This window comes from Lampris incognitus, chromosome 1 (genome assembly GCF_029633865.1).
Source record: "Lampris incognitus isolate fLamInc1 chromosome 1, fLamInc1.hap2, whole genome shotgun sequence".
NCBI classification, from domain to species: domain Eukaryota; kingdom Metazoa; phylum Chordata; class Actinopteri; order Lampriformes; family Lampridae; genus Lampris; species Lampris incognitus.
The window spans coordinates 53,854,124-53,869,085 of NC_079211.1; the positions used below are offsets into that span (position 1 = coordinate 53,854,124).

General features: G+C 46.7%; 1 protein-coding gene across 1 annotated transcript in view; it reads right to left on the reverse strand.

Annotated features, from left to right (window-relative positions):
• The window catches only part of LOC130108312 (nuclear RNA export factor 1-like), a 30,958-nt gene extending 15,996 nt beyond the window's left edge, over positions 1-14,962 (reverse strand). The window contains exons 1-11 of the mRNA XM_056275209.1: positions 14,710-14,962; positions 13,877-14,090; positions 12,134-12,314; positions 11,957-12,040; positions 8,383-8,487; positions 8,011-8,091; positions 7,822-7,891; positions 6,781-6,869; positions 6,507-6,614; positions 4,856-4,965; positions 1,820-1,856 (exon numbers count right to left, since the gene is read on the reverse strand). Of these exons, the coding sequence (XP_056131184.1) occupies positions 1,820-1,856; positions 4,856-4,965; positions 6,507-6,614; positions 6,781-6,869; positions 7,822-7,891; positions 8,011-8,091; positions 8,383-8,487; positions 11,957-12,040; positions 12,134-12,314; positions 13,877-14,090; positions 14,710-14,734 (1,104 nt within the window). The 5' untranslated portion in view covers positions 14,735-14,962. The remainder of the gene's footprint in view (positions 1-1,819; positions 1,857-4,855; positions 4,966-6,506; positions 6,615-6,780; positions 6,870-7,821; positions 7,892-8,010; positions 8,092-8,382; positions 8,488-11,956; positions 12,041-12,133; positions 12,315-13,876; positions 14,091-14,709) is intronic.

Below are 14,962 nucleotides of genomic sequence, written 5' to 3' on the forward strand. Positions count from 1 at the left end.
CTCCTCCTGGGGGACCCCAAGGCATTCCCAGGGCAGACTGGACATGTATTCCCTCCAGCGAGTTCTGGGTCTACCCCGGGGTCTCCTCCCAGCTGGCCATGCCTGGTAAACCTCCAAAGGAAGGCGCCCAGGAGGCATCCTAATCAGATGCCCGAACCACCTCAATTAGCTCCTTTAGATGCAAAGGAGCCGTGGCTGTACTCCGAGCTCCCTCCGGATGTCTCAGCTCCTCACCCTATCTCTAAGGCTGAGCCCAGACACCCTACGGAGGAAACTCATTTCAGCTGCTTGTATCCGCGATCTCACTCTTTCGGACACAACTCAAAGCTCATGACCATAGGTGAGGGTCGGAACGAAGACTGACTGGTAAATTGAGAGCTTTGCCTTCCGGCTCAGCTCCCTCTTCACCACAACGGTCCGGTACAACTTCCGCATTACTGCTGATGCTGCACGAATTTGCCTGTCCATCTCCCGCTCCAACCTACCCTTACTCGTGAACAAGACCCGGAGATACTTGAACTCCTTCACTTGAGGCAACAACTCATCCCCAACCTGGATGCTGATGCTGAAGGCTCTGGACATTGTTGGGCTATCTTTGCTGACAAGCCTCTTCAGTGTCGCGTGGAGGTTGGGGACAGTACCTCTGGTGTGGCAGACTGGGCAGGTGGTTCCCATATTTAAAAAGGGTGACCAGAGGGTGTGCTCCAATTATCGGGGCATCACATTGCTCAGCCTCCCTGAGAAAATCTACTCTAGGGTGCTGGAAAGGAGGTTACGACTGACTATCAAACCTCAGATCCAGGCGAACAATGTGGATTCCGTCCTGGCTGTGGAACAATGGACCAACTCTTTACCCTTGCGGAAGTGCTGAGGGGGCCATGGGAGTTTGACCAGCCAGTCTACATGCGTTTTGTGGACTTGGAGAAGGCTTACGACTGTGTATCCCAGGGTACTCTGCGGGGGGTACGGGGTACCGGGGCAGTTGCTACAAGCCATCTGGTCCTTGTATAACCAAAGTGAGAGCTGAGTCAGCATTCTCGGCAGAAAGTCAAACACGTTTCTGATGGGTGTTGGACTCCGCCAAGGTTGTCCCTTGTCTTCGATTCTGTTTGTGATATTCATGGGCAGGATCTCAAGGCACAGCCAAGGTGAGGAGTGTGTCCGTTTTGAGAACCTCAGAATTGCATCTCTGCTCTTCGTAGATGATGTGATTTTGTTGGCTTCATCAGAACGCGACCTCCAGCGCACACTGGGGAGGTTTGCAGCGGAGTGTAAAATGGCTGGGATGAGAGTCAGCACCTCTAAGTCTGACTGAGACCATGGTTCTCTACCGGAAAATGATGTATTGCTGTTAAGAATAGCTACTTTTATTGATATAAATAGTAAACAAATAATTAATGCTACACCGTAAATACAGCACTTTAAATGGAAGATCCCCATCCTTCCCACCCACCCTGTTATCGGAGATCAGTATCGGCCGATTCTGATTCCGGTGATTGGCCCCAAAAACCCTGATCGGAACATCCCTAATTAATTTAGAAAGTTGGTTCTTATATCACACACTACTTGATTTCCTACTAACATCTGTTACAGTTTAAACATTAATCGCGCACATAATGTCAAAAAGGAGTGCCAAACATCTTTCTTAAAAAGACAGCATCAATCCCAACCCCCAAAATCTTACCATGATGCTCACACAGCATCTTTTGTAGCTATCATCAACACTTCTTTCTTTACTCATTTATATAAAAGCCCAAACCAACTTCAGAAAGTACAGGAGATGGCAATGATGGGAAGACGATAAGAAGGCTGGCCTTACCAGTTTGAGAAGCCGGGGAAACCTCTGACGCACAGCACTGGTACAGGAACAAAAATCAAGAATGGTCAGGTTATAACCACAAACTGGAAAAAAAAAACTTAAGCCAAAACACCGGCTCACCAATCGATACTGAAATGTAAGTCGCACCTCCTGACTCACTTTTCTGTCATCTTGTACCAAAGTATTTTCTGTCATTTTGTACGCAAGTCTTTTCTGTTATTTGTACCAGTCCTTTCTGTCATTCTGTACCAAAGTACCATGTGTTGGGTAACACTGCAAGGGTGTGGGGAAAAAAAAAGACAAATTGTCCTATGAGTTTAAGCTCCAGTAGTACAACTGGAATCAGTGTCATTAAAATATTTTATTTTTCTTGCAACTGGCCTGTAAATGCACATGTACAAGTGTGCACACATCACACACACACCGTTGTCTCTCTAGTCTCATACTGTGCTCTAAAAGCACCCTCCCCCCCTGCCCAGAATGTACTCACCAGACAGGTATACTCACCTCTCCCCCAAAAACGTAGATATACACAGACATCTGACATGAGGGGGGGAGAAACACACGCACACAAACTCTTTTCCACCAACTCACACAAAGAAAGATGCACCACCTACAAGCTTGCACTGAACACCTGATAAAGACATTTGTCTGGATTCAGTAAAACAAACAGGTTACCCCCAACCCCACGTCGTCACCTAAAATGTCTTGGAGATAGGTGTTGGTCACCACTTAAAACAGGACCTGAATCTAATAACTCAACACAAGCAAACAAATAAACATCCACACACATGCATCTCACTGAGGGGGTTGAAGAAAACTGCCACGTTTCATCTGAAGAAAAACAAATCGGGAGTCAGTTTAACTGGTTTTCTCACCACACAGATGATGGGGAAAAGGAGCAAACTCCTGAGAACAGAACAGAACAATAAGGATAGATGGATTCAAGGTAAGCTGGACCTAGTGACCCCACCGCTGATCTGGTAGGCTTCCCCTTCTGCAGTGGCATAATAGTACTGTTGTCTTGCCACTGCATCCTCACCATCTTCATCTCTAAGGATCATGGTCCACCTTCACCAGCACTTACTGGACCCAGAAGACTGGGATGTTTCTGTCCCACTTCAATTTGGACCCAAGCCTCTGGCAACAGAGGTATCAGCTGGCAACTGTAAAGCAGTGGCCTTAAGCTATTTTTCTTTTATAAACACTGTTCTGTGTGTCAAACAGTATTCAATATTTAAGAAGAAATTGCATTTGGTCACAGTCATTGTGGTTTCAATTTTGGTTCACTTTTGGATTGACCAAACATCGGCAATTTCTAATCCATTTCCAGCTGAGAACAAAATCCTCAGATGTAAGGAGATATAGTTGCTGCTTCCTTCCAGCATTCACTGAGGGAGCCGCAGTTGCCTCTTTTGCAGGGCAAAAAAAAAACCCAACTGAAAGACACGTTTTTCTATTGGACTTGTCATTGTTCATTTGGTCTGACATTGACACTTTTCCTCCTCCACCTGAGCCCCAATGGCTTTTCCTGCATTGTCCCATCTGCTCCAGTTCTTCGTCACTTTCTCTTGTGAGTCAGCGCTCACTGTGACTTTAAGGCCAAGTAATCGTGACTGTGCCTGCCTTAGGTTGTCCCGAGGTTTCAAGGTGGGATCTTACCCGTCATTGGCTATCCAGCCTTCCATACTGGCCTGTTGCAGGACACCGATTGGGCAAAGATGTCATGAGGGGAGGGAAAACCAATTATTGGCTGTTACTGCTGGTTTTACTTTGCTTGGTCCAAACATTTGTCAGCTGTCAAGGCTACAACTGTAGGTTGCCTTTTCCCCAGTAGTCACCTTACTCTACTATGAAGCGTCTGACTTGAGGCCATTTTGGATTTGGGTTATTCAGTATAGTTTGCTTTGATTTGTATTACACACAGCAGTGGCACACAGTCATGTTCACTGTGCCTTGTGAAATGTCTTGCCTAATTCTATTGCAGCTTCTTGTCTGCAGTGTAGATGGTGATGATCTACAGTTTAATGGGAAGACTAGCCAGAATGTCAGCAGGGGAGTGCTGGGAACAGTGCCACCGAAAAAAAGCCAGAGCAGGAAAACACTTGAAACAAGAAAAGCTCAGATTATCGACAAGGGATGGCCTTCCATCCTGTATAGACTTCAGGTAAGCTGCAAAAAAGAAAATGTGCAGTTGAGATGCACTGCATTCAATAGTACTCAAAAATCCCCAATGGAAGAAAGAACGTTTAGTTTGTGGCGTGAAAAGGAAATGTTACCACAGAATAGGAGAGGCCAATGTTCAGAGCAAAGAAAGGAGGATAAAAATGTCAATCGTCACACGTTCACATATGAACCCAAACACACTCGTCTCTAAATTATAATAAACATTAGCTTGGCTGGAAGAAAGAAAAAACATATAAAATGGTCATCAACTGGCTAATCTAATCAAGATGGTGATGAACAACACACATGTTCACACACATACTCCATCCATCCATCCATTATCCAAGCTGCTTATCCTGCTCTCAGGGTCGCGGGGATGCTGGCGCATATCCCAGCAGTCATTGGGCGGCAGGCAGGAAGACACCCTGGACAGGCCGCCAGACCATCACAGGGCCCACACGCACACACACACTTTCACACCTAGGAACAATTTAGTACAGCCGATTCACCCGATCTACATGTCTTCGGACTGTGGGAGGAAACCGGAGCATCTGGAGGAACCCCACGCAGACACGGGAGGAACATCAAATTTCAGGCCATCCACATCTTCCCAATGCTTGCTTGCAACAGTCATTCTTGGGCTTGCCTAATTTTGTATATGGGTGTGATGATTTTTTTGAACATACTCTGTAATGGTTTTGCATTTCTGCCTCATACAGGCCATTTCTGCATGTGCGTGCGTACACACATACTCTTTACTCCGAAACTGCCAACATTCTTTGGCTGCCTTACATGTCATGGCAGACAAGACCACCCTCCAAGATAAAGCTCACATACACTCAGCCCAATCCCCCCCAATTGCTGACTAACCTGATGTAGGTGGCTTGGTCCTTGAAGACGACACACAGAGGGTTGCGGTCCAGCCACAGCTCCACCAGCTTTAAGTCTTTCAACTTGTCAAGCTCCCGGTCAGTCTTAAGCTGGAAGACGGACGTGAACATGTGCCATGACTTAGTGTGAGGCAGAGATAATCCAAAAATTAGCAACCATGACAGGACAAACAAAAATCATTTCCTGGGTCCAGACCTTTGAATCTGCCAACTCCACTAACTTAACTGGCATCATGACATGAAACAGCGGTTTCTTGGGTGAAAAAGCGATTATCCAATAAGCGCCACCGTTGGGATTAACGCCATTGTCAAGCTGTTAGTATGGGAAAATTACCCTGACATCTTGGAAACACTGACTTAATGGCCTCTCTTTTGTGTATGGGCTCCTGAATAATATTCTTGAATTTAATCTGACCCCCTTGATAAACAAATTTATTTTACATTGACGGCATGTCTTCTCAATATCGCTCGACATCGTAGTTTTTTTTACAAACCACGGAACATCACAGTTCCATGGACGATGATGTTTGCGAGCGACATTGTGATCTGTAGTGAGAGTAGTGTGCAGGTTGAGGAGAGCCTGGAGAGGTGGAGGTATGCACTGGAGAGAAGAGGAATCAAAGTCAGTTGGAGTAAAACAGAATACATATGCATGAATGAGAGGGAGGACAGAGGAATGGTGAGGATGCAAGGAGTAGAGGTGATGAAGGTGGATGAGTTTAAATACTTGGGGTCAACTGTCCAAAGTAAAGGGGAGTGCAGAAGAGAGTTGAAGAAGAGGGTGCAGGCAGGGTGGAGAAGAGTGTTAGGAGTGATTTGTGACAGAAGGGTACCAGCAAGAGTTAAAGGGAAGGTTTACAAGATGGTAGTGAGACCAGCTATGTTGTATGGTTTGGAGACAGTGGCACTGATGAAGAGACAGGAGGTGGAGCTGGAGGTGGCAGAGTTGAAGATGATAAGATTTTCATTGGGAGTGACGAAGAAGGACAGGATTAGGAATGAGTATATTAGAGGGACAGCTCAGGTTGGACGGTTTGGAGACAAAGCAAGAGAGACAAGATTGAGATGGTTTGGACATGTGTGGAGGAGAGATGCTGGGTATATTGGGAGAAGGATGCTGAATATGGAGCTGCCAGGGAAGAGGAGAAGAAGAAGGCCAAAGAGGAGGTTTATGGATGTGGTGAGGGAGGACATGCAGATGGCTGGTGTGACAGATGAAGATGCAGAGGACAGGAAGAGATGGAAACGGATGAGCCGCTGGGGGGACCCCTAACGGGAGGAGTCAAAAGTAGTAGTAGTAGACTGTAGTTTTTTTTTACTTGGCTCCGCTCCACTCTTAAAACCCCGGCAAGGCGGATAACATTGATCTCTAGTGACTGATTAGAGAAAATCAAAACCCCCCCCCCCCCACAGAAATCAGTTAAGAGTGGGGGCAATGTCAGACTGAAGATGGGGATGGAGTGTAACGAGTGTACAATTCTGTCTGATATTAGGCAACAAAAATCAAGCATTGACTCCCAATTTGTTTTTACAGAAGCAGCTCAGAGAGAAGGCGCAAGAGGGTTAACCATGCCTGCTCATCAGTTAACCTTTTAATAATAATAACCAATCTGTCAGGCAGTGACTCTAACCTCGTTGTTGGACAGGTTGAGGGTCTTCAGGTGGGGCACCTTACTAACCAGTTCAGCCAACTCATCCAGCTTATGAATACGGTTGTTGCTCAAATCCAGGCACACCAGCTAGTAGTTGGGAGTGGAGAAAAATGTAACACATATTATCTAAATTTACTCAAGTCACAAAAAGCTCACAATCAAGGCCCTTTTCAATAGCACTTGTATACGCAACATATTGATCATATCGTACACTGGTGAGAAAGGTAAGCTGCGCCGCCTGTGTAGGAATTACCTCTGGAATGTTCTCCTCAATGATCCTGATCACGGCTTCCATGCTTGTCTTCCTATTCAGGATTACTTCAATGTTTTGGGAGACCAGGTCTGTGATAAAAGACTCAAACTGAAGTTCCAATACAAAACTACTGACTAACCAAACTGTCAGATGGAGAATAAACATGGAAACTTGGACACCATTTAACAGTCACACAACAGCTAACACAGTTTCAACAACTGTTGAACAAATCACAAAGTAGGCACAGCTGACAGCCTGTTACTCAGTTTTACTTAACATTTCTCTAAGTCACTTCATTTTCAGTTTACTTAAACAGTCCTCAACCACAGTTCCCGTCTCCGGGGACTTCTAAACTCCACAATAAAAAAGGGGGTGAAAGGGTACACAACAGACAAGTCTCCAAGTCATGTTGGTAATTACTTTAGTTATTTGCTTGTAAAAGACAGTATTACATACTATCAGGGGTTAAATTTGAATTTGATGGGGTGTCCCGATGGCGCGGCGATCTACTCCTTTGCCTACAAACACGGGGATCTTTGGTTCAAATCCCTGTGTTACCTCCGGCTTGGTCAGGCGTCCCTACAGACACAATTGGCGTGTCTGCAGGTGGGGAGCTGGATGTGGGTATGTGTCCTGGTCGCTGCAGTAGCGCCTCCTCTACCACATGCCTCCTCCGATACATGTCAGTTACAACTGGACTAATTTGACAGAATAGACCGCCACGCCACCCGGACGCCCCCGCAGTGAGTGTCTTATTGCTCCAATCGACTGCATTACCCACCAGTACTAAGTGAACATGCATAAAACCATTGGTGAAATGTTCCTTTAAGGTATTTTGATGCCCATATCCTTGACTGGGCAACCATCTTTGTTTTGTGTGTCACTTTAAAATCACAATAATGATTAAAATTTACTAGGGTCGTTTATAGCCTTTTGATATGACCCAAAGGTAAAGTCGGTTAACACAAAACCTGAATGAAAATTTCAACCAAGTCCTACTCCTGTCCTGAAAGATCTCCATCCGTTTAAGTGTGCTGTTACCTGGGTCCGTCCGGATGTTGTTCAGGTCGAGCGCCTGCTGGGAGCCATCAAAACGCTTCGCCATGCATTGCTGCCAAAGTGAGAAAATGGAGAAATATCTGGGCAGGTGGAAAAAGATAAAAAGGCAGCCCCAAATCACTTCCTGAATCCCATTCCTATGCTTAGTTCTCGCTCCGGTCCTGGTTTTACCTTTAAGTGCTCCATATGTTCAGGCTTCAGATCGGAGAGGAGGAATGAGGGAGGGTTACAGGGGTTGATGTGCACTTCCACCTAGAGGAGACAAATACGGGAGAGAGTCGAGTCAGTCAAGCATTTACTGGGATTAAACCATAGAAGAAGACTACAGATGAGCGTTGTGCGTGCCACAGTTCTGACAGGGTGACTGTCACAGCTGTCTGTACAGAGGGAAAAGGCTGCGACAACTTCACAGACCAAAAAATAAGGCTTCACTGTGTGTTGACAGTGCAAAGGTCAAGAAGAAGGGTGGCAGATGGATGAGACCCAGACTAGCGGCTTTAGAAACCAGACTGCACATCCTGTCCCTGCATTGCATAAACATACCTTGTAACCATTTGTGTCTGTGATCTTGTGGGTACATTTGTGTAGTGCGCTGGCAACTGAGGCATCATCCACGTAGAAATGGGCCCTGTGATTGTCAACATGGAACTAGACAGACAGGGGAGAGAAAGCGAAAGACATGAACCTTTGAAGCACACGCTACGTGTTTTGTTTTATACCCAACATGAGGACAACGCAGGATTACTTGGTATGCCAGCGGCACCACTGCACAACACCCAAAATCAAGTTTCCATTGTCCTTTTCAAAACCGTTGTTCCACAGGAATGCAGGCAATCGTAGGGTTGAAGTGAGTTTTCAGTAGTCAGGGGTTTTGGCGGGGAAGCATTTGATCAACACACAGCAGCATGGCCTCATGCTCTGAAAGCACTGCAGGAGAGGACAAAGTTTTTAAAACTTCCCAAACGAGGCTGCGCTCATCCTTTCCACTGTTGAACATATCGATTTGTGTCAAGATACACTCTGCAAACACCTTTACTTATTTACCCACCCCCCCTTTTGTATCCGGCCAATCACCCTACTCTTCCGAGCCGTCCCAGTCTCTGCTCCACCCCCTCTGCTGATCCGGGAAGGGCTGCAGACTACCACATGCCTCCTCCCATACATGTGGAGTCACCAGCCGCTTCTTTTCACCTGACAGTGAGGAGTTTCACCAGGGGGGACGTAGCGCGTGGGAGGATCACGCCCCCCCCCCCAACAGATGCCCCGACTGACTAGAGGAGGCGCTAGTGCAGCGACACATTCCCACATCCGGCTTCCCACCCGCAGACAGAGCCAATTGTGTCTGTAGGGACGGCCGACCAAGTTGGAGGTAACACGGCGATCCCCGTGTAGGTAGGCAACAGAATAGACCGCTATGCCACCCGAATGCCAGCAAACCTCCTTTAACACTAGAACGACCAAGGCGGTCATTTTGACCGTTTTGGATTTTCAAAGCTTAATAAGTTTACGACACAGACCTGCCGCTCCCCGGATGCTCCTAAAACTGCCGATATTTGCATTAAAATGAATTTTAGATCAACTGCACAAAAAAAAAAAAAGGTTATCATAAGAGCTACCTAAAACGACCATGACCGGTCAAAATGGCCGTGTGTAGTTCACAGGTCATGTCACTGTTTATGCGTCATTTCCTGCGCGATGTTCATTGCTGTGTCTCAGAAACACGCCAGTGTCCTCCAGAGTAAAGGCCAAGTCATAGTCCTGACGCACCATACACGGACCGTCCTCCGCTGGGGTTCGTGCGGACTAAAACGACGCAATAGCGGACCTCAGAGTACGTCCGCATGCCCATGTCCGCACGAAGCTCCGTTTTTGTGACTGTGCGTCCCGGTGTCACACAAAACACAGCTAGGCATGAAACTTTCACTTCGACACGCATTTCGTGTGGAACCGGAAACCTTCTTCAGTTTCTTCTTCATGGCTTTACAACTTTTATACAGTATGGAGACTATGTTTTTCCTCATCCCTACTTGTCATATCCCTCACCAACATGCTGAACTGCCCCTCTCTACCCCCCCCCCCCTTCATTAAGTGGTCCAACATACCACCTCCGTGAGGTTCTTCTTCACAACACAGCCTGGCAACAGAGCAGCTCGTCTTCCTCATCTGTGGACAGTACCGTGTTGTTTACTGTCTGTAACTTCCGGCAGAAAAGGAAAATGACGCGCAAAGACTGTGGGAATGTAGGCCTTGGGTACGCGTTGGTACGACTGCACTATGACAAGAAAAGGCGTGGTCCGTCCGCACAGTGTCTGCGCCCTGTACTTACAGACTACGTGAGCACCCTCACAGTCTAAACTTGATTTGTGATTATGTCCAACACGTCTGGGTACAAACAGTGTTACAGACGCACCATGACTACCACCGAGGCGTTGCAGTATTAACAGGCGTTGGACAGCGGCCATTTTAAATTGTTTAAAAATAGTATTAAAGTGATACTGACATCAAAACGCGAACAGTCCTATTGATAGGCTGTGTTCCTATTGATAGGCTGTGTTCCTACTGATAGGCTGTGTTCCTACTGGTAGGCTGTGTTCCTATTGATAGGCTGTGTTCCTATTGATAGGCTGTGTTCCTATTGATAGGCTGTGTTCCTACTGATAGGCTATGTTCCGAGTTGGAATGTGACCACGGAGAAATTCAGTGGCCAAAACAGCGCCTCTGCGGCCCCCCGAGAGAGATCTGTGATTGACTGTAGATGGTGTCCAATGACAAACTGTGCCAGTGGATACGTAGACACCAGTCAATTTGCATATAGGGTGTGTCCGTAGCCACCACGTGAAGTTGGGGGAGGCACTGCCTCACCCAGGCTAATAAGAAGAAAAAAAAAAAGAAAAAAAAAGAAGAAATATCATGACAGTTACAAAAAATTCCATTTATTTATTTATTAACTTTAATTTGTTAAGATTGTTGTAAAAAAAATAATTTAAAAATCATGTAAAGCTTGTTGTTTTATCAATAAAAGACAGGCCCTATTCAGGATGGCTTGCTCCCAAAGCTAGCATTCGTGATACAGGCTGCTGAGGTGGAGTCTGCTTGTGCCTCTCTCCGGCATGTGGAATGAAAGCGAACGGTTTGGGAGTTTCACGCACGCGTAGTCTGTTCTTACAGTGTCTCAGTATCACTGATGAGGCACATCGCTAACCTGCCTCGCCTTTTGTGAACGATGTATTTTGACTCCCTCCCACCCTCTGGCTTGCTGTCTTCTGCTGTTCGCGTGCATAACATTTTTGCTAGCTATCATTTCAGTCTAGTTTCACCTGTCAAAATGGATATTACATACTTAAAAAGATTTTCAACATTTACTTTTGAGAAAAAAAGTAAGGTGATCGCAAATGGGAAGCCGACACCTGACCTGACAGATCTCACCCAAAGGAAAGGACAGAAGATAATACGGACTTCTCAAACAGAATGGTATCAGGAGGACGGGGTTTGTGGCTGTGGCCAGGCTAGCAAGCTGTTCTGCTTCCCATGTTTACTGTTCTTGACCAGTGACAGCGTGTGGGTGAATGGGGGTTACTGCGACTTGAACAGTTTACCAAGGGCTTTACTGAAGCACGAAGATTCCACGTGCGCGACACGAGCAGCGGAGGATCTGCGGAAACAGATTCACAACGGTTGAAGTCACTTGTGGAATTAAGAGCAAGGGCATATCGGAGGAAACACCGGCCCGACTTCTACTGTGGGAGACAACCGAGACCCGATGCGGCGGCGATAAGAACCGGTTCAAGCGACGGATCCGGGACAAGCTGAGGGAGTACCGTAGGACGGAGCTGGAAGCTGCAGCGGGGGATGAGTGAGCGATTTATTCTTAATAAAACACTCAGACAAAACAAATGGACAGCCCCTGGATGTCTAGTGGTAGCTACTGCGGGTATTTCGTCCCTCTTTCAAAGAAGGATTAATGTCCTTAAGTCAAAAAAATCATTTAAAATAAATGACCGACGCTGTAGAAAACAAAAATGAAGTTGGTTGCACTTCCCCCAATCTCTAACCTCTTCAAGTTCCCTTCTGTTTACAACTGGTGGTCACACACACAAGTTTGAGTGCTGCAACTCACCTGCACAGGAGTGTAGGGCACAGAACAGATGTTCTGCAACGCTGTCAATAACCATTTCTTGTCATACTTCCTTCCATGTGGTATCTGTCAAATAGCCGAGAGGACAGTGTGTAAGCTTCAACTAACCCCTCAGTCCACCCCAAGAGGGAAGTATGGCTCCAGAAACGTGTTACTTACTGTTACTTTGTACCAGCCGGATCGGTTTTTCCCTCCTCCTCCACCACCGCCGCCGCCCCCTCCTCCCCGGTCTCCTTTGTAGCCACCATCTCCTTTCCCTCCGCCCCCACCTCCTCTGCCTCTGCGTCGGTCTCTGTCAAATCTTCCATCCCCTCTCCGATACGGCCTCCCATAAGGGTTGCTAAGGGGCAGAAGACACGGGCATTAAATACACTGCAGTGAAAAGCCATTTTGATCGACTTTTAAATTTTGTGTTTTTCTTATTTATGTCCAGATTTTTTGGGACCAGGCCTAGGCAATTTATTTTTCACCACAAACCTTTTCCTCTGGTACTGGCTAATTTCGAGGGGTATTTGAATGGGGCTGATCCCTCACAGAGCTGTTGTGCAACTGTTAGGCAGCTAAGAGCACAGAAAGTGGTTTTTTGCATGCGCATTATTTATCGCCCTGTGATGGTCTGGCGGCCTGTCCAGGGTGTCTTCCCGCCTGCCGCCCAGTGACTGCTGGGATAGGCTCCAGCATCCCCGCGACTCTGAGAAGGATAAGCGGTTTGGGTAATGGATGGATTTTGCATGGTGACCTGTTGTACTGCTCCTTTAATGACGTGGCATGACGTGACTGTAACAGCCAATCTGTTCCTTTAATGATGTGACTGTAACAGCCAATCAAATAACTCCAGCGCCGCACGCTGGAGGAAAAAGGCCAAGAGCACAGCAGAGCTTGTTAGAGAGTAGTGAAAAGGAAGAAAACAGAAAAGAAGTAACTTTTGATGCTACAAACTTTATTTTTCCTGTTTTGGGAGTGATTTTTCTTTGTCTCACATGGTCCACAGTGCCACGGATTGTGTTTAAGTAAGTAAGTTACTTGTTTTCTATGACTGTGTAATTAGCTCATTTCCTTGTTTTATCTGTAAATTGTTGAGTTTTATCTGCTTTGTGACCAAGGTATGGTGGTAATACGCGGCTTGGAACTGCAACAGGTTAAATCAAGTTCAGACACGTTAGGAAGTGCTCCACCACTAAGCTGTGTGTGTGTGTGTGTGTGTGTGTGTGTGTGTGTGTGTGTGTGTGTGTGTGTGTGTGAACTAAACCACTAAAGCCTGTATTCTGGTTGTAAAACCCCACTCAGGCATTTCAGTTAAACTAATTAGCAGAAGAAAGACTAAATTATTTTTATGTATATTGTACTGTTACAAGAACAGGCCAGTTTTGTTGGGGGTTGAAGAATCGGTTTAGCGTTGCATCTGCGCGCTGTGCAAACAAGATGGCGAGCCACCCAAAGGAGGGACGAGCTGGATAGACGTCGTCTTCTGTGAACAGTACCTACCCTCACACTACAGGGAAGGACACGGCTGTTTCACTGGAAAGGTGGTGGGACTGAGACATTATTTACCCGAGATTTCTGCGAACCGCAGTGGATGCTCGTGGACAGTTCAAGAGTCTTAAAACAAGCGACTGTTGCATTGATTTGTGAAGCCTGAAGTTATTGGCTATGCACTGGAAGTTGTATTCAACAGTTAAGTTGTGTTTTATTTTAGTTTTAGTTTTGAGGTATATTGGTAATACAGATGAGTGTGTCACCGTGAAATATTTATGTTCTCTGGTTAATATAAACAAGCTGGCATTTAAGCTTACTTCCAGGTCTGTGGTCTATTATGGCCATTGTTTTAATTCATCTACTGCTCCTGCAAACCTTGCCTCTGATCCTAGATATGTGTTTACCCCCCACAGGTGCAAAACTTACAATCTGCGCTGGGAGCTGCTGTCCTGAGAACTATCACTCATCGTTACATCTCCATCATTGTCTTCAAATTTGGACCTTGGTCCAGCGCCCCCAAAGCCTCCAGAGTGGCTCCCTCGTTGGCGGTCCCTGCGAGACCCATCACTGTATGACCTGCCTCGGTGGGAACCTCGGCCTTTGCGACTCCGGAACTGGGGGCCAGTTCGGTCATCGTGTTCTAAAAGTGTAAGCACAAGACACTTAAATATCGTTAACCCATACAACACAAGCCATTATTTGCAATAGGACAAACACTTGTGTAATTATCATTGTTTATGTACATCTTTAATTCCCAAGGAGTTGAATCAAGTGCAACTGGACTTGGTAGATATCCAGTCCAGTTACACTTGATTCAACTCCTTTGGATAACCATGACCTGGATGAATGAGGACATTCACAGACACCTTTAATCCCCAAATTTATCAAGAAACCCCTTTTTTGCATACTGCACATGAATTATAGTATCTATACAGTGCCTCAGCAGATGTTTACCTTGCAATTACTGTGGTAGTCCTGCCATTCAACTACTGCCGAGCTGTGCTGCCCTATGTGTTAGGATATGACACAAAGCTGGGCCACGGCCCCACAATAAACTCCCCATTAACCGTGTCCGGCTCACATTCCGCTGATGGACACGGATGTAGTACAGGACCCTGGTGGACTCGGACACGCGCCGGTCCCGTCCACCTCGTGCAACAAGACTTCTAAGCACCGTCTTCACAGAGGACTCGCCAGCATGCCAAAACGAACCCCGCAGTTATTCACCACCATGAACCCTTACGAGAGGGGGGCCTTACCATAATAATGCCCGCCATCCGCCATATTCCTGTGAGGAAAGCCGTCCGAGAAAACCACAACTCTGGAGCAAGGCCGGGAATTACGCTGGCGGGTCCGATCCGCCCGTCCCTCCTGGGTTTCCGCAAAACAAGGCGACGGGAGGCGGGTCAGCGACCTAGAAGCACAAAGCAGAACATGGAGGCGGTTTGCCCGGGGCCCGCTGCGAATCTTAGAGCCCACTCGAAAACGCGGCCCAACACAAAAACTGCGTGT